Source organism: Gopherus evgoodei, chromosome 10, assembly GCF_007399415.2.
Source record: "Gopherus evgoodei ecotype Sinaloan lineage chromosome 10, rGopEvg1_v1.p, whole genome shotgun sequence".
NCBI classification, from domain to species: domain Eukaryota; kingdom Metazoa; phylum Chordata; order Testudines; family Testudinidae; genus Gopherus; species Gopherus evgoodei.
Window position 1 is genome coordinate 16,969,625 of NC_044331.1, and position 20,521 is coordinate 16,990,145.

At 41.3% G+C, this 20,521-nt stretch overlaps 1 protein-coding gene across 2 annotated transcripts in view; it reads left to right on the plus strand.

Annotated features, from left to right (window-relative positions):
- CEMIP (cell migration inducing hyaluronidase 1) overlaps window positions 1-20,521 on the plus strand; it is a 142,702-nt gene that overhangs the window by 93,668 nt on the left and 28,513 nt on the right. For both annotated transcript variants that reach the window (XM_030577276.1, XM_030577277.1), the window contains exons 11-14: window positions 732-923; window positions 11,210-11,385; window positions 12,156-12,365; window positions 19,348-19,553. In XM_030577276.1, coding sequence (XP_030433136.1) covers window positions 732-923; window positions 11,210-11,385; window positions 12,156-12,365; window positions 19,348-19,553 — 784 coding nt within the window. The remainder of the gene's footprint in view (window positions 1-731; window positions 924-11,209; window positions 11,386-12,155; window positions 12,366-19,347; window positions 19,554-20,521) is intronic.

Sequence of the window (20,521 nt, forward strand, 5' to 3'; positions counted from 1 at the left end):
AGAGTGAACCCGGACAAGTCTTCAATAGGGTATCTCGAGAGAGATTCTTAAGCACTATGTGAAAAGATGTGATGTCAACAAACCTCAGTAATACTGTGCAGATACTTTGACAAGACCTGTAACAGTCTCCACGCTTCCTAAAGCATTTCACGATGGGGCAGGATTATTCCTTCAGCAAGCGAGGAGACTGTGTTTCATGCACATGCTGTTGGGAAGCAATGTTTTTCTCAAAGTAATTATTTCTTTTGCAATTATTCATTTAAGCAATACCTGCCCTCATAGTGGTCATTACATGTCATTCTTTAACGTTCATTTAGTAGGGAGATAAAGATGGAAGGCAGTTATCTTGGGGGGGAAAAAAGCAGTCATTATGTTCAAAACCACTTCTGGGAGGTTTATGACTACTGTAAATAACAGTGCAGCGCAACCATAACTGCTGGAGCTAAGTAGGTGTGGTGAGTTGAGCCACTAAGGCTACATTTAAATTTAGTTAAATGGCTAGTGGAAAATCTACTCGCCAATAACTAATGAATAGGCCTTTTTTTGGTTGTTTGTTTGTTTTGTTTTTCACAAACCAAACCCAACCAAGAACGTACTTGGGAGACCTGTAACATTTATGTTGGATCAGTAAACTACTAAATTTTGTTAGTATCAAAAATGCCCAGAGAAGTTAGCGGACAATTTAAGGTTCAGTGAGCTGAATTCTCTGCCATCGCCTTTTTGCTTTCTAGTGAGACCAAAGCTTACTGTAAGCATTGATACCAACGTGAACAGCACAATCTTGAGGCTGGCAGATGATGCACGATCATGGAAGGCTGGAGATAGACTTGTTGTTGCCAGTACAGATTATTCCATGTACCAGGCGGAAGAATTCCAAGTCTTGCCGTGCAGAGCCTGTGGGCCTAATGAGCTCAAAGTATCAGGTGAGGATTTATCTTGTCTTTTGCATGTTTCTATGGGCACTTTCTTCTCTCGTTCATACCCAAGAAGCTCCATTTAAACCAAAGGTGTTGCAGAGATGTGAATGAGAGCTGAATTTGGCCTTCAGTTTGTTGATGCTATTATGAAATCTGTACCTTTTTGCTATCTGAAAATCACCTGACATCTGTAAGTGATGATAGTGCCTTCAGGTTTATCTGTGGGTTTTCCATCTTTCTTCCCAAGCATCCAGCTCTTGATCTTATCTCCCAAGCACTTTGCAGGGTGGGCCTGAATTTATAGGATTTGATGTGCTTTAGAAGAGGATCACTTTCTGAAAAGCATAAGATGAAGTCATTTCTTATCAAAGGGAGAAGAGGAGCAGGTCATGAGAGATTTTTAAGGCTCTGTGTTATTGTAGAGTTGGTTATTTATGCCATGCAGATATATTTAGGCAGAAACACATTATCCCATTTATAAAATACTACTCTGTTAAAACCATCTGTTTTTAGTATCTATGTAGAGCACATGACATAGTGGAGATGTGTTACCTATATGTGCCTAAAGTCACATGACCAGCCATATAATCTCAAACCACAGTGCTTGAGTAAACCAGAGTTGCTGTAGAATGCTGAGTAAATTGATCTGAGAGAGAGGAAATGGGAAGGTGGGTATAGTGATACAAAGTTTTTGTTGTTTTTTTTTTTTCTTCTGGAGGACTAGCTCAGATCTGGAACAGGCTGCTGGCCGTGAAAAATCATTGCTGTCTAATTGTTCTTCGATGGTCTTTGTGTTCTAAATCCAGTTCAAAAAAATACAGCCACCACAAAGTGACACCTTATTGTCCATTTCAGCAGAGAGGCACAGATGTCGGGCAGAGATTTTCCAAAACACAACAAATGGCTTTTAAATCTTCCCCTGAGTCTGTCAGGTCCTCTTTCCCTTCCAGAACTTGGTTTTGGCACATCGATGGGTAGTGTGGAGATATTAGCATTAGCTACCCATTCTGTCAATAGACAGAGGACTTTCCAGTACCGTCCTTTACAACAACAAAAAATCATGTAAAAAATGTAGCATAGCTGAATGGTTATGGTGGTAATTCAGACATGTTGCATTGCCAATGAACTGCCAGTGTTTAAATAAGAGATAATAATGGTGAGTCAGATTCATTTGAGGAGAGATTTTTAACATACACTTAATGTAAATTCATTTTGAGAAAACATACTCCCATTTAGAACAATCAGTGCACCAGGCAGTTTGCTCAGCTCTGCAACATTAACCACTTCATGCATCATTATCTCTGATGCAGCCCTTTCTGAAGGATACAAGTGTTTCCTCCTGCACTGTTTTTTTAGAAGGGCTCTAGTCATTCATTGTTCAACAGGCAAAAAGAGGGATATTGGTTAAGCCAAAAAAAATATTATTCTGGCTTTGAATTCATCATAGTCGTATGACTTAAGGTGACAAGCACTCTCCGAGAGAATGCAACTACCAGCTGAATATTATTCTCATGAAACACTTGAGCTGTTGGAAAAACTGCATCAATCTATAATGGTGCAAAGTACAATGTGAGAACAATCTTGGAAAATAGTCAATAAAACTGAAGACCACAGATTAATACATTTCTAAGACTCTTCTTGGGTCTTCCCTAATCTCTACAATTTTTATAATTTATTTATATTCATCTTCTACAACAATTTCCATTGAGTTAATATTAGGAAAGTGAATAGATGGAGAAAAAAGAAGCCATGTGATTTCAAGTAGAGATCTAAATGGAAATACTTGTTGAAGTATTTGTGCTCTGTTTCCAATTAGTTGTTAGGAGAATTTGGACATCCCTTTTATTACCACAGATGACACACAGTCTGCCCTGTCTTACACCCCTGCAACTCCATTGACGTCAATGGGATTTCTCTGGTTATATAAGTCGGGGCACAATTTGACCCAATAATAACTGCATCCAACTTTCTTATAGCAAAATCCCACACACTAAAAATAAAATGGAAGAATCCTGCATGACTCTAACATAGTTCAGCCTAATTGAAAGGAATAATTTGAAAGATTGAAATCTCCTCCATCCTCACGAGAAGACAAGTAGGTCAAGGGACTGTCCTTGATTGTTTACAGTTGGGACTTTCACCTTGAGATTTCATTCCATTCTTCTCTGTGACTTCATTTAAAATGACTAGCAAGCGGTGGGCCCAATGCTGCAGTGTTTAGACAGGTGAACAGTCCCATTGTATCATATTAATATAACATGCAGGATTGGGCAGAAAAGACTGTGGTTTTTTTTCTGTCTTCTTCCACAGTCTACTTCATTCTTCTCAGTTTTCCGTATCAGTTCCAGTGAAGGATCTTCATATAGAAAGATGTAAATGCAGTTTGAGTTAGGAACTGAGAGCTCCAAAAATCTGCTCATTGGAAGTAACAAACAAATTATAAAAATAGTTCTACTCATAATAGGTTTGTCCCCTTTAACCAGTTTGGTTTGTTGAGGTTGTTTCTTTTTTTTAACTAAACTTAAATGTCAGGACTAAACTACTGAAGTGTCCATTTAACAATATGGCTGTAAGGATTTTTGTGGAACATAAATTTGGCAAAGCAAAAGTCTAATTATAATCAGTGTTCTAATATTTGAATGGATACAGCTTTGGATATTTTGCTAGGTAAGTTAAACTAGTTACTTTAGCTCATATACTATTTATATTTGACACTTCCTGCTGAGAATTTCATACTTTACTGACTACAAGTGGTTTAAGTAGCAGTAAAAAGATGAATATTAGAGCACTAAGGGTGGGATTTTTAAAAGAGCCTAAGGAAATTAGCCTACTCCCATTGGACTTCAATAGGATTTGAGTGCCTAATTCTCTTATGGTTCTTTAAAAATTCCAGCTGCAATAGCTAAAGCAGGCGCCTAAGGAACCATTCTTGCAAACACTTACTCAGGTGAGCAGTTGTATTGATTTCAAAGTTGTTACTTCCATGAGGCTCAAACTCGGAGGTCACCAGTCCCAGTAAAATGGTCATTTATTGAAATGGAACTCCTCCTCCTTCTCTCCTCCTTTGTTTAACTGTCTTCACTTGTCATTTTTATGTCTAGATGATTTTCTGTGAGGAAATGATTAAAGCTGTTTGATGTTTTATCTCTGGATTCTGCAAAACTGGGAGAACACAGTGCAAGTCAGAGGAGGGAGAGATGGAGGAAGGAAGGGTTGTGTTATTACAGTAGGATAGGATGAAAGATCAAGTATTTCTTGTGGTTTCCCCAGGAAACCAGTCTTATCTGTATCTTTGTGGCTGCATATGAAGTTACTAACAATGCTGATAAGTTTCACCATGGATGGAATATACATGATGAAACAACCTTTTGTGCATATACTGTACTTGATAAAGCAAGATTTAAAAAAAACACTCTACTTGTGGTTGGCCTAATTACTCATATTATCCCACCCATTAGTAAATCTGTGATTACAACTGCATCTCACACACATCTAGAATCCAACTGGTATGGTCGCAGAGACTGAATAATTGTGGAGCGTTGCTGAGTTTGTTATCTGGTAATGCTAAAATATGGGAGAAGAGCTTTAGAATTAGGAACTTACCTAAGAACAGATGTGGGGACAATTTCTCCATTCCACCTCCAACACATGAATTGGCTTATTGATCTCTTCTGCATTAAGCTGGTAGGAAAATTCTTGATCTCTTGTCTTCTAAAATATGCCAGATTCAGCCATCTTCTCAAAAGGTGTTGAGCTCGATTCTCCATTGCAGATATTTACACCAGGGCAAAGAGTGTAAAATGCTACTGTTCTTGTTTTAGTAGCACTTTGTACTAGTTTGGCCCTGTAAATGACTCTACAAGGTGCAGGGTAATGGAGAGTTGATGTCCAGGTTTGTTATATACACTCAAAAGTTTAGGTGCTGGTTTAAACTCTCCATATCTTCTACAGATGTGCACCATTTAGCTCAGAAACCTCAGGAGACCATGTTTCTTGGGGGATTTATCACAAAAAAGGCCCTTTCTGGCTGTCTTTTGATGCTTCTTCCTCTAGTCCTGGCAATTGTCTGGCAGCATATGTAAAGAGAAAACCCTGAATAAATGTTAACCCAGCATTTCAAAAAAGATGGGAACAGGTTTGATTTTTAGAAATGGAGAGGAGGGAGAAATTCTTAATATTTCTCAATCAAAATTTCATCTTTTCCACATCACACTCCCAATGCCAGATACAAGAGTTTTTGTTTCAAGGGGAATTAGGAAAGAAAAACAGTTCTCAAGAGGGAGGCATATTGGGTCATAGACAAGTGCGGGGGAAAAAACGAATATTTTATAGAAAGAACTACCCTGTCAGATTTATTAGCTACAGCAGAAGTACTAACAAACAATTACAGGCAATGAGATGAGCACTCGCACATTTAACCCAACAATTGAAATTAATTCAATTTATTACAACCCTCAGGAGACTAAATTATTGCATGCCACAGGCAGAGACTAGAAAGCTCTGAGGTGCACCAGTACCGGCGGCCCCTGCAGCATCAGGCAATTGATTAAGTGAGATATTCTCAGATGATCCAGGCCCCACATTGCAGAAAATGGGGAAAAAATCCATGGCCACTGCCAATCTGACTGGGGGGAAATTCCTTCGCAACCCTGAATATGATGATCAATTAGCCCCTGAACAGGTGAGGAAGAACTAGCCAATCCAGAACCTGAGAGAGAGAATTCTCTGCACCACCTCACATAGATTAATTGGTGCCAGTTCAGTTCAGTTCAGAACCCCGACGTCTCTGGCCCTGACAGTTCAGAGACCCGGCACCTCTGGGCTTGCCACGTCAGTTATGAAAGTAAAAAAAAAAGTGCTTGAGCCCAGGTACCTCCTTCATTGCAAATTAAGCACTGACCTCACAGCACTGTCTCAGCGCCAGCAGTGGCCATCTCTGATGCTTCAGAGGAAGAAGATTTTAAAAAACAAAAAAACCCCCAAAACGCAACATAGTGTGGGGGGAAGGGAGGAAATCCCTTTCTGATCCCTGCATATGGACAACATGAGATTTTAGGAACATAAGACATGACCCGGAAGGGACCCACAGGGCTGCTGAGCCCTGCCCCTTCCCAGCACAGGCAATTCCATTATACAATCCCATTCAAATTTGTCAGGATCTCTCATAAAACTAATTAAGTGGCTGCATTCTGGGTGCGAGGTTCAGGGGAATTCTCCGCTGGCCAGCTACGGCCAGAATAAAAATGGGAAATGACGTCAATATACTGCAGACCAGTAAGGATTCTGCAGGAAAGAGTGTTTGCCATTAAACATAAGCAATATAAAGAAAACGTGAATCAAACAGCCAAGGTTGTCGTGTGCAGCATTTGCTTTATGGCTGTCTACCCTCGGAGCTAAGGGTGTGAGTCCCAGCTCAAGTAGACATACTCACGCTGCCTCTTCTTTGAGCCAGCACGCTAAATATAGTAGTGTAGCCATGGCACGGAAAGCAGCGGCACAGGCTAGCTGCCCCGAGTTCAAGCCTGCGTGAACCCCTTCGGTGCGCAAGGGGGTGGCTAACGTGTGCTACTGCTTCCTTCTGCCTGTGCTAACAAAGCTATGTTACTGTTTTTAGCACTCTAGCTCCACGAGCGCTAACAAGCTAATGCCAGCTTGAGCTGGAAATCACACCCCTTGCTCCAAGTGTAGACATAGCTTAAAAGATGTAGCAAAAGCTCCTTGGGGAAAGGCTGATCCAAAGCCCATTGCAATCAATGGAGCAGTTCCGTTGACTTCAATATGGCTTTGGATCAGGCCCAGGATATGTGCAAGATTAAACATTAAAAAACCCCAAATATTTTGTTTGAGAGAAGAAACAGCCAGGAGCATCCATGAGAAATAAAATCTCTGGGAGGTCATAGAATGCAGATATAGAGGAAATCAATTTTTAATATTGTTCTGAAATAAATTACAATTCTTTTACATCTGGATGATTATAAAGAGTGATAAGAAGTGGGGAAAGGCTTTCAGCCACATTAGATAGAACAGACTGTAACTAATGTTGTGGTTGTATGTGCTTTACTTGAATGCTGGAAAAATGAATAATTTTAAATATTCCATGGTGCTAATGGGTTGAGGTCCCAAAAAACTGAAAAGCAGGGAGACTTTCTTTTTTTAATCCATGGGGGGAAAAGTCTATGAATATAAATTTAATTTGAATATTGGTTAATTTAAATAGCCAAAAATGGAAATATGTACATCAGTGAAGTACATATTTTACAGATTGATAGGTTGATGGAGAGACAACCAAATGGAAAAACAGGCAGACAAATTAGTTAAACATTGTCTGAAGCTGCAATGTTTCTATCAGATTAAGGGTACAACTGTCAAAAGCACCTATAGAAACCAAAAATCCCATTTTCAGAAATGACTTAGACCCCTGAAGATCCCATTGGGAGTTAGTTGCCTAGGTGCTTTTGAAAATCCCACAAGGTGCCTAAAATTACATTCCTAAATCTGATCCCCAGGTTCCTTCTGGTTTTGATTAGAACCCAGAATCAAAGCTTGAGGGTTGCGTTCTGAAACGAAGCTCTGAATATGAACCTCCATAGAATTTAGAGTGGTTCTGATTTGCCGTTCTATTTTGCTTCTGTCTGGCCCTGGTTCAGCAAGCCATCCCTGTTCACCAAAGCACATGCTTACCTTTAAGAACATGCTTAAATCCTATTGACTTTAATGGAATTTAAGCACATACTTAATTTTAAGTGTGTGATTAATTGCATTGCTGAGTAGGGATGGACTTAAGCAGCTGCTTTGCCAAACCAGGGCCTCCGTTAGATAGACACACAGACTAAAGTGATTTATTTCTGTGTATATTTGTATTTGTTTAATTCTCTAGTGTGATGGCACATGATAAATCAAGCAAGTTTTTGATTCTGCCACACTGGCTATGCAATGTGGCTAACCACATTGCTCTGGTTATGTAAATAAGTCTCAGCTGCTGGTTGCTATTGGTGGGAGCCATCTAGCTGATACTTGACATCCCTCTGTGAGTGATGCCAGCAATACTGAGCCCTTGAAAACTGATTGTAAACTGCTTTGCATCTGGCTTCACTAATTTTTGGACAATCACAAAAATAGCTCTGGTGTTCAAACAATGAAGACTATGCTACAATATTCAAAGCAGCAAGTTCTCTTTCTTCTGGCCAAACCACTATCGGACTGGTTTGCAAGTCACTGACGCTGGGCTTTCATACGGCAAGTGTCCCAAATGTCACTTGTCAGCAATCTGCCTACCTCCAGCTAGCAACTCTCAGCATGCCAGCTGTAAGCAACAACTTAATTTCAAACTCAATTTACAGTGCTGCAGAGTGAGACGGTTCTGTCTCCTTGTGACCTCTCTAGCAGATTTCTTTCACATCTGTCTCTGAATGTGCCCCATGAATGCCAAGTGTTTAATGGGAACCATCAGTAAAGCCCACATGCTCATTGCTATGTGGAGACGCCTGGCTTTGGTTTCCACATGGAATTTACGTTACATGAGGACTTCGGAGCAGCAGTCTCTTCCAAGAAGCATGCTCACCTTTTCTGCAGTGTGGCCTAACTATTACATTGTTAAGAGGAGTGTGAAGTTCTGGCTGCTGTTACAAAAGGTGGTTTGTTTTTTGAAACCGCCCGTTAAAGGCACCATTTTAGAACTACACTTTTACATTTTAAAAAGAAAGATGCAAGGCAATTTTCTTATCTCACATCAAGCCAAGTGAGCAAAAGCATACACCCAACAAAGTTATATTTAGAAGCTGGTTAGTGAATATTTAACATTCTTGTCAGTGCTTAAATTTTGTGCATGTCTGTGCTGGAATTAAATTATATTAAATACATGCAATCATGACATTTATGCCAGAGCTCAACACTCACAAATAATAAAACAATCTGTTTTAACTGCAGTACTGCAAATCCAAGAGCTGTTCAAAATCAGATTATCTGAACTTCCCTTTGTGTTTCAGTACATAAGGGAGAGGCCAATGATGGGAGATAACTGAAAATAACATTCAAGAAAACAGCCCTACTATTGGGGCGCCCTTGATTTGCCATGTCTCAACCATCTACCATAGAGTCTCCTTGTGCGGGGGCCAGTGACAGGTCTGTACATTGACTGATGTGCACAAACAAGGGCACTAACACCTCTTTTCAGTTAGGGTGTGTCTCTTCCAGTTGAGTGATCTTGTGAGAACTAGTGGGTCCCAGACTGATCATATGCAAAAAAAAACCACTCACACTGTAGCCTTGTGACAAAACAAGAGAACTGAGGCCAAAGCCCAAGCTTGGGCCCTTTCTTCTGGTCTGGGAACACTGTAGAAGCAGCATGTTCATCACAGGGGTGGGGGAATTACTTTAGTTCTCTAGCAACCCCTCCAGCTCACTCAAGGAGCACTACCAATGGGCTATTCTGTTCCACATATAGGCCTACCATTATGATGCAGGTTCACAGAGGGAAGGGGTAACGACTGAAGGGTGATATGGCTAGCGACTGATATGGCTAACATCCCATCAAAGAATTAGTCCCTATCAGTGTTCGTCTACACTTCCTTTTTCCTCTGAACAGAGTGTAGTTGGTCCCATTTTTCACTAGAAGAGGAATAAAGTTACTAGACACAAAGGGTAAAAGAGATGCTCTTCTTCTGATAATCAGGAAGCCTGTCCTGTGTCTGCAAAAAGAACAGGAGTACTTGTGGCATCTTAGAGACTAACAAATTTATTTCAGCATGAGCTTTCATGAGCTACAGCTCACTTCTTTGGATGCTGTCATTGTAATGCTTCTATGTAATAGCTTAGCACTTTTCATCCAAGGATTTCAAGGTGCTTTACAGATGGAGAAACTGAGGCAGAGAGAAATGCAAGTAATTTAGCCAGCATCAGAGCCAGAAAAGAATGTAGCTCTCCTGGCTCCCAGCACAGTGCCTTATCCCCTAAACCATGTTACCTTTCACTGGAAGGCCAAAGGAGGATAACCTGTATCAAACTGATGTCTCTTTCACTTTACGATCAAGTGAGAACATCATGTTTCATTTAAAAAGAGGCCAGGTCAATTTTTTTAAAGCCCCTCTTCCCGCATGATGATTCTGCTCAAACAGAAAGTGCCTCTCAGAGATCTCTCAGTATCAAGCCTGCCCTTTGTTTCTAATAACTGCTGTGTAGGTCTCTGCTGAAATGAAATACATGCCAGTGTAACATTCTTTATAGCACAGTGTTTACTTAGCGAGTTTATTGTCTATTTTTACTGGAATAATGTGAAATGTAGTCAGTCAAATAAGCCTTTCCTGCCTCTTTTTCTTCAAGCGAGCGGAGCCAGGAAGAAAGCATGCATCATGCATATGTTTTAATGAAATTACAGCGCTGAGATTATTTTGCTTTCTCGTTGTTCATGCTGGCTGGAATTCACCCCTTTCTAGCCAGTCCACAGAAAGTCTTTCATTCCTTGAACCCTCAAGGTAGCTAGGTGCAGCATGGCCTATCAGGGGGCCACTGCACTTCTGCGTGCAAAGCTCCCCACCAGTTTGGACTGAGCTGGCACAGAAGGAAGCATTGAGTGTGGGCTGAGGGAGAGGCCAGTGGATCAGCATTTACAGTGGTCAAGTGGCTTGGAAACCACATGTGGGTTCTTCTAGCTCATCTGCTGGATTAGCAGCTGGGATGGGCCTCACGCTGCAGTTTATTCAGGATTTCTGCACAGAGTGGCCCAATCTGCTCCTGATGAAGGTAGCCGCAAAGCACCAACTAGTTTCTGCGGGATTTAGCCAGCAGCGACCCATGAGCCATGTCATACACCCCGAGTCTTTCCCAGTGTCCCATAATTATAGCTACAACTATGAAAAATTAATTCTGTGCTGATATAGTGCAAGGATTCCCAGTGTTCAATAGCTCTGGCACCTTGTCGCTTGCAGCTAAACTTTTCCCGATGTATCCGGCTACAGTACTAACCTAGTTGTGTTCCAGGCAGTGTAAAAATTCTTCTTTTTAGGTTACTCTATAGTCTTTTTTAAAGGTGGAGAAACTGGACACGGTTAACAGCAGCTGTTATTTTAGGGCCTACCAAAATGACCCAAGCAAACCCCACAAATCCTATGTCCTCTGTAGAGGGTATCTCTATTAGACTTTGTGACTCTTGTCCTCTGAGCTTGAGGTGCCTGCCAACAGATTTTGTGGACTCAGGTGCTTAGTTGATTACTGCCCTATCCCCAACCAGCAGTAACAGTCAGCTGGTACATGCGGTGTTTACAGAATAAACATGGAAATGCATCTTGTTCCCTTAGGGAGAGCAGCCTACCTTCACATAGGAGAAGTGATCGACGGAGTGGACATGAGGGCGGAAGTAGGGCTGCTAAGCCAAAACATAGTGGTGATGGGAGAGATGGAGAGGCAATGCTATGACTATAGCAATGGTTTATGCACCTTCTTTGATTTTGACACCTTTGGGGGACACATCAAGGTATTGTATAAGTCCTTTACTGATACCCTTCTACACAGAACCAAACATCATACACCTAGTAAGGGGGCCATGACATGGCAGAGAATGTCCTGTGAGTGGAGGCCTGCAACGTAAACAAGCCCTTCCTAGAGTAGACCATAGATTCACCTCCTGGTTCTCTCTTCTTCGCAGGGCTCACCACACCCCTTCAAACATTACCTTGCCAGACTGGCTGGGGCTCAGCACTCACGGGTTGCAGAGTTTGGATCCAAAATCCAGCTTCCCTAGGTTTTGGTGGTGCTCAGATCTGGGGCTTCAGTTCAAGCCCATCTAGCACAATTGTTTTATGAAAAGCATTAAATGCAAACAGGTTTGGCTGAGTTTGCAAACTAGGAAGCATCTGCTGTGCAATGGTTTATGATTACTCCAAATTCTACCCCCCTCTATCAACCATCATAGTCTAAGACTTGCTCTGCCTGACTAATATGAAACAGAGAGACAAGGGGAGGTGAGGTAATATATTTTATTGGACCAACTTCCATTGGGGAGAGTGACAAGCTTTCGAGCTTACACAGTGCTTGAAGAAGTAGTCTGTGTAAGCTCGAAAGCTTGTCTCTCTCCCCAACAGAAGTTGGTTCAATAAACAATATTACCTCACCACCACCCCCTTGTCTCTCTAGTATCCTGGGACAGACACTGCTACAACAACACTGCATGCAACAGTGAATAATATGAAACAAGCTGCCAGATGTTCCTACTGCCACTTAACTAGTGTTTTATTTGTTCTGCAGATTGGTCTTGGTTTTAAAGCTGCCCATATTGAAGGTTTAGAATTGAAACATATGGGCCAGCAGAGAATGGGACACTATCCAATACACTTCCACTTGGCTGGAGATGTAGATGAGAAGGGAGGCTACCACCCTCCATCCTATGTGAAGGGCGTCTCCATTCACCACACCTTCTCGCGCTGTGTCACAGTCCACGGCTCCAATGGCTTGCTGGTAAGAAGCAGCGGTTTGATGATTGCCTTCCTGATCAAGATGTCATTTGATTCCCAGCCCAATTGCTGTCCCTAATAACATGAAAATGTTACTCAGGCCCCTGAAACAAGTCTCATTCCTGATAGAATTGTAGAGTTAAACCAAATGCTCTTCTCTTTTGCCCTGGATTTATTGAGTGATATTAATATGAATCAAGTATCAGAGGGTAGCCGTGTTAGTCTGGATCTGTAAAAGCAGCAAAGAATCCTGTGGCACCTTATAGACTAACAGACATTTTGGAGCATGAGCTTTCGTGGGTGAATACCCACTTCCTCAGATACATTAATATGAATATATTTCAACATGTGTCTAAAACACAAATTCAACATAAAATTGTAAAACCAGGGGCCAAATTTTATACATGACTCAGAGCTGACAGGGCTTTCAAATGCCATTGTTTTCCAGAGATTCCTGCAGACAATCCCTTCTACAACGGGAATCTATCTATAAACAAATAGTTTACTGTTAAAGAAGGTAATCACCAGATCTAAGGTTACTTTAAATTGCTAATAAGGATTTTTGTTTGAAATTCCCATTCACAACGTAAGCTGTCAGAGACCTCTGATTTAACAGAGCTGTTTGTCAGAACACTAAGGTAATCCTGTAGGTTTCCTATAGTACAACATGTATTCATCAGGTAAGTTACAGCATAGGAGAGCGCATGTAATGACCACAGCAACAGCAGCAAACTCCCTGCGCCTCTGGGCAATCACTCTACTTCAGAGTAAAGAACATAATGAAAAACATTCTCACATTTTCATAAGACTCCATCAGTACTGCTTCCTTAGGGCATGAATAGTACATGGACTGGAGCTCAGTTTATTTCAAAAGGCTTTGATCAGCAAATGCACACCTTCTGTATCACTGTTATGGTAGCTCTGAGAGCTTTGTCATGGAGCACCGTGTGTTGTCTTAGTGCCTTCTCAAATAGAAGCAGGTTCTGTTAATCCCATTTACCTTTAGTGTGTTCCTCAACTTTAACATTATGTTGTTTTTAAGATTATTTTGAAAGCTGCGCACGTTAGAAATTAGAGCTAGGACCCATGTCCGCTCCACCCAACTGCTTTTGGATATCTAGGCCCAAGGCCAAAGAGTACAGTTTGGATGTTGGTACTGATACCATATAACCAACCACCATATACATTCATTTTGTAAATGTGAGAGAGAGAAACCTTGGCCCCACATTCAGAAAAGGTTCAGAAATGTGTTTTGAAAGCAGAGCTTTTAAAGGCATGTAACAAACATCAGGACTGGCTTCTCAGCTTTTCCCAAGCATCAGTCCAAAACAGTGGCCTCAACATACCTGTTAGTTCCTCGGGAATACCACATTTTTCCTGCGTTGGCACCACATGTGAAAAACAGAATCCGAGCCAATATACAAAAGTGTTTTTAACAGGTCTTCAACCAGCCAAGATCTCAACCCTATGCATAAGAGATCAGTGTTTTAACAGGAGACCACCAGCATACCATGCCACTGGCTGTGTCAAATGATGGTCATTGAGCATTAGGAATTTTCCCAGTATATCACTGGTATTTTTAAAAAAACCTGCACTAATTTTTCATTGAACCATTGTAAGAGCTTGCAGTGTTCAAGCTCAACATTTTTCATCCCTTATTTTGTTTTCAACAGGATCCTAAAATCTGCTGTAGACTTGGTTTCTGAAAAATCTGTTCTACTTTACCTTGTCTAAATTTTATTAGGCATCCAAGATGTATAGCTGCTTTCCAATTTAAAGCCATCCATCTAGCAGCTCAGTGTAGCTAAGAATGTAACTAACACACAGCCTGGAAGAAGAGAATTGTCAGGAGTCTGTTTGTCAAGTAATGAGAACGTTCCTAATAATGGCACCATAAACACATCTTCTAGCTATGTGGTGGTTGCACAGCTGTTGATTAGCAGAGGGATGACTAAAACCTCAGCTCTGATTCTAATTTTAAACCCTGTGTCTCTATTGACTGATGCTTATTCTTACTGCCAAACCAAATACCCAGAGAGTGGCATTTCACAGGTCAGCTGGGTGGATTTATACTGGGTATTTGGAAATTTTCAGTCCCTTGTGCCTTTTCCAAATGAAAACCATGTCATTGTGACTAGGAAATACTGTAAGGATCCCTGTTCTCAGGCTTTTCCAGCCAAGACAGCAATGATGAAATGCAGACAGGCTGATGTGACCGAAGAAAACTGCTTAATTCTGGTGGTGTTACTCAACAACTGTGATTCTTTGAGGGGCCTTGGAGTTTGTTCCATGGCAAGTTATTTAAAAGAATCCTCCACTAAAAGAGAAATGCAACTATAAAAAAACCATACATTGATAATTTAATCTGTTTATTGTTTTACTTTTAAAAATGTATAATTTACTAATCTACACTCATTACCTCCAAAAAATTGATTTTGCACATTTTATTTTGGCTGCATGTTTGTTGCCCTCTGTTGAAATGAAATGCCTCGTGAAATAAATTCCATGCTGTGCAGTCTAGCTGTTTGTCCCATTGCATCACAAAAGAGGATTTCTAAAAGTTTGATAAACTACACAGATGTAGTTCATTTCAATTAAAAATGCATTCAATCTTATTACCCTATAATTGGACATATACCCTGAGCAATTCCTCCTCAGCTGATCCTGCAGCGTGCTCTTCTGCTATGAAATCTAGTTTTCTTTCCCCTTTGAGATACTACCGGAAGTCACAAAAACATGGCCAAACCTCCAACAAGGAAAGTATTGTTGTTATTGCCTGCACTTCTAAGATGGTCTTCACTGTAGTATCTGGGCACCATTTATTTAAGTTAGCTAAGTTATAGAAGAGAAAATCCGGAAACAGTAATCTCCTGCCCACTTCTCCTCACATATCATTCAATGCCTCTGTGAGCAGATAGACCCAAGGCATAACCTGCCAGGAGACCAGTTGCCTTGGTGATCTTTGAATGAACTAGTCTCTTAGTAGACACACACAAAAAAGTTGCTGGAATATTAGGCCTCGAACCAGCAAAGCACTTGATCAGATGATTATCTTTAGGTATGTGAGTGGTCCCATTGACTTCCAGTATTTCCATTGGTTTCAATGGGACAACTTACAGGCCTATAGTTAAGGGCTTGCTTAATGCTTTAATGAATGAGGGGGAAGGCACTTGGGTATTTTGTTAACAGTTAAGTCATTGTTAAAGCAGCTTGGAGATTTTCATGCAGACTCCTCACTGGTCTCTCAGGTTACTAGTGTCACAAATTATTTTGCTTTTAGCACCCTTGGCAGCAAGCTCAGAAATGTCAACAGTATAAAATATTAGAAAGAAAAAATAAACAGATGTCATTGTTTGCTCCTGGTGGCAGAGTCTTCTTCCCGTGCATTTACACACTGATGCTGAAAGCCTGTCTCTCGTCAATAAATAAATAGCTGTGGCTGGCTCGAACCAAATATGTTCTACGCTTGTCCACAAGCATATGTTCACTTTAAGGGCATAGATGGCCCTTCTCAAACCAAACTGGTTGAAATGGCCTTGTTGCCGTAATTATGTAATTGAAAATGTCCATGATTGCAGCAATACACTGGCCAACTTTCCCTCTCTATTATACCACTGCAACCCCATTGCTCAAATTCTGCTGCTACTTACACCCTGGTCAGAGCCACTGAACTGACCCATAGTGTGTAGGCTGAAATGGAAGCTGTTATCAAGGACGCACATTAAATGAAGGCTGATAAAACTGTCTGGCAGAACTCGAGAGAGCTGTGCTGCTGGGGATAAGCAGCAACGTTATCTAACGGCTATAGTGATATCTGCTCTCAGTAATCCAACTGCACTACTTGGCAATGGCTTTATTTAAAAGGGCACTGTCAAATCTAGCCATAAATCACACTGTTAAAATAAGCGTATAGGCTAATTGTAAGGTTTTTGTGAAATTTAATTTTTCCCCTAATGCATTTTTTTAACAAATAAACCTTGTCCAGCAGTTCCCAAACTTTTCAGCCCTGTGCTGGTGCATGAGAATCTGAAAATGAAACAGTTCCACATTTGTCAGTTTCCAGTCTGAGTCATCCCAGGGGCCAGAAATAGGAAAAATAATGAATCAAGAAAAGGGTGACAAATAAATCAGCTGGTGTAAATCAGTGTAGCTACTTTGACTTCAGTGGAGCTATTCTGACTTACACCAGCTGAGGATCTGGCCCCAGAGCCAGAATCCTACATTAGGATATCTGCCAAAGGAGATGATACAGCACAGCATTCCAGCCTATGCCAATATATTGGGTTCCCTCTTACAATACTAGCAGATGTTTACATCTGCAATGGTACTGAACATATACAGGTTTCAGAGTGGTAGCCGTGTTAGTCTGTATCAGCAAAAACCACAAGGAGTCCTTGTGGCACCTTAGAGACAAACACAGTTGTAGTCTCTAAGATACCCCAAGGACTCCTCGTGGTTTTCGCTGAACCTATACAGGGGTTTGTTGTTCCCTAGCCGTGTTCTAAGTAATACGTCAGTTTTTCACTTTTCAGTCCTGATATATTAATTACACCAATACAGATCTAGTTCCAGAGTTCACTGGTGTGATGAATTGGTGTAGTAGGTAGCTGAGGAATTATTTGAGAAGTCACTTGTCAGCTTTCAGCAGCTAAACACTCCAGAAACACCATATATGTGTCTCTAAAGCGTTGCCAGTGTACTCAGGAAAAATTATAGATTTACACAGCTGGTCAGTTGCAGTTTTGGCATCTCTGTGACTAAAGGCCTTGCTGATGTAAAGGTATGGTGATACTCCTCTTGAGGATAATTAGTTAATTTTCCTGAAATGTTCTAGTATCCAGTAGGTGTTTCTAACTGCAAGGCTCGCAAATTTCATGCTCTCCAAGACGGTATTATTAAAATGGCACAGCACATTCATTTTACACTGAAATACTGGTGGTGTTAGACTTGCTTGGCTATCTAATTGAATTGAGAAAGCAGCAAATTTCAGAGAAGTAATTTAATAGAATGTATTACACTGCATGTAATCTTAACAATCTTTAATTTACTGTGATGATTTGTGTTCAGAAGCTTGAATATTTACACTGGACCATGGGCTATGCATAATACATGTGTTTGCACATGGCAGTGTGTAATAGATCTGGCAGGCAAAGTATTCTGCCTGAGTGTGTATATTTAACCATTTCACTGTTCCCCTGGAAATTGGTTCCCCTTGGCTGAAACCTCTGAAATAAAGAGCAGAGAACACTTCAAAAGTGTCTACATCCATTTTCAAAAGTGATGTAGGTATCTAGGAGCCCAAGTCTCATTTAAAGTCAATGGAACTTGGTCTGTCAAGAGCTTAAATCAGTTCTAAAAATGGGTCTTAGGTAGAACTGGTTGCAAAGTTTTCAACAAAACTTCCTCCTACTGGAAAAGCTGTTTTATCTAAACCAGTGGTTTTCAAACTGGGGCCGCCGCTTGTTCAGGGAAAGCCCCTGATTGGCCGGACCTGTTTGTTTACCTGCCGGGTCTGCAGGTTCAGCCGATCGTGGCTCCCACTGGCTATGGTTCGCCATTCCAGGCCAAAGGGAGCTGCAGGAAGTGGCACGAGACAAGGGATTTCCTGGCTGCCGCTTCCCGCAGCACCCATTGGCCTGGAGCAGCAAATCACAGCCAATGGGAGCCGTGATTGTCCAAACCTGTGGACCCGGCAGGTAAACAAACTGGCCCGGCCCATCAGGGGCTTTCTCTGGACAACTGGTGGCCCCAGTTTGAGAACCACTGGTCTAAACTGAACTGTTTGGTTGAAATGTCTTGGTTTCCACACAAACCTCATCAGGAAGATCTGGCTGGAGATGGCAACCTCAGAATGATCAGTAGCCCAGAGCTTAGGGTACTAACCTGGGGTGTGGGAGAGCCATGTTCAAGGACCTGCTCTGAATCTGGCAAAGCAGAGACTTGAGCCTGGGTCTCCCATTCCATGCTCCAGAGTTCATTTCAGTGTCTCCTGTTGGAGCTGTTCCACTTTGTATAGACAAATGAGTATTCATTGGGCCAGGGAGAGGGGGTACCAGGCAGAGCAGTGAATTGACATTGGATCTCCCACATCCCATGGGAGTTTTCTATCATCTGGTGGTTCTGGAGATCTCTTGCTCTCCCCCACTGTTCACAAAGAACTTGGAAAGGTCTCAAGTTTGTTCCACATCAGAACAAAAACCATTCTGAAACCTCAGCGTTTTCCATGAAATGGAAATGTTTTCCACCCAGCCCTGGTTTTAGGCTTCTAAGTCATTTAGTTGCTTCTGAAAATTTTACCTCAGATCTTCAACTGGGATAAATCAGCACAGCTCTGCGAGAGACAATAGGGCTGCAGTGTGAACTACATGTGAACTGCAGGGTTTTCAATGGAACTACGCTGATTAACACCAGCTGGTTTGTTTCAATATCAAGTAAAGCTCTTGTCATCAGTTGGAAAAAGGGTCAGGTCAGACCTAAAACAACTCAGCCTGTCCAGTAAACAACTAGCAGCATCTCTGATAGCCTGGAAAAATATTTTTTTTTCACTTCAGGGGATACATTTTAGTCCATCAACCTCGCTGTTTGTGTAACTGTGCACAAAGATGAATGAGCCCAGATGTGGCTTAAATATCTGATGTCCTCTCCATTCCCATCTCTTTGTCTTCTCAAGTTTGTTGTCTTTTATTATAATATTATCACTTGCTCGACCTGCAGATTACAGCAGAGTGTAATTAGCATTTCATATGAAATGGCAAATTCTAATTAAATCTTAAAAACGTACACTATCACTTAATATGTAAATTCATTGGGACAAGGACCGTCTTTATGCTCAACGTGGTTATACAGCTCCTGATACAATAGAGTCCTGGTCTCTGACTGAGGCTCCACAGTAAAATAATAATAATTAATAGCATTAGTATTATTTATTATTATCTCTAAGTGGCTGGAAAACTAAATCTGAATGCAGCTCCATTTTGGACATGCAGATTAAGGACGTTGTGGGCTACAACACTCTGGGACACTGCTTCTTTACTGAGGATGGGCCAGAGGAACGCAACACGTTTGATCACTGCCTTGGACTGCTAGTTAAACCTAGCACTCTTCTGCCATCTGACCGAGACAGTAAAATGTGCAAGATGATTACAGAAGGGGCATACCCAGGGTACATCCCCAAACCCAGGCAGGATTGCAAGTAAGTGGAAATCTTTTTATTTTTGTTTGTTTGTTTTTTCCCTCGCCTTGTAGGATTTGACTTTTTTTATCCATGAAACACAGGACTGGGTGTGTATAGTTGAGTACTCTGCTTTCGGGAGTATGGTTCATGTGCTCAAAAAGATAGGGTGGCTGTCTCTGCAGGATGTTTCCATTCTATTTATACATTTACACAGGCAGGGTATAATTTTGCTTAGTATTTTTAGTGTAAGGTCAACTAAAGTGCCTGTTATCACAGATATTCTTGCATGCATCCCTTTCAAACTGCAATATGAAGACAAATGGCCCTGACTCTGCATTGTACTGCACTCTGCACTGTAAGAGAGTAAACTCAGACCGAAGAGTTGAATTCAATGTAGTTCAGCAAGACCTTGGAACGTGGCTATGGAATATCAAAGATTGGCTAAGCATAAAGTCCCTACTACTAATCACTATATAAGTGAGTGCATGAAAGTCTTAAAGCCCGTTTCTATTTGAGGCAAACTCTAAGCCCAGCCTGGCAAACCGCTGAGTGCCTCCTAGAAGGTGCTAAGCAACTTCATCTCCCATCTTGCAAGATCCAATCTTCTAATGTGTCTTTTCAGATCCACAAAACCTCAACAGGGCAGATTTATGGGATGGATCTCGGGAGTGGTTGAAATGAAAAGCTCTTTAGCCAGAGTTCTTTTTGCAGTTTATCCCATTACTCTGTAAAGATTGACTTAGATGAAGTATAGGAGAAACATGGCCAGCATGGCTGCCCTCTCTGTCTATGAACTCCCACAATCAATGCACGCATTCTGGAGCTATGGTTTCACTGGTAACTACGGCTAGCTAACAGCAAGTTTTAGGCTTTGTGATCTCAGAGGGCTAACTCCTTTTTTTTTTTCCCCAGCGTCTTACTGAATTTTTAAAATAAAATTATAGGGCCAGATTCTGTCCATTTTTACACATGTTGCCTTGTACCTT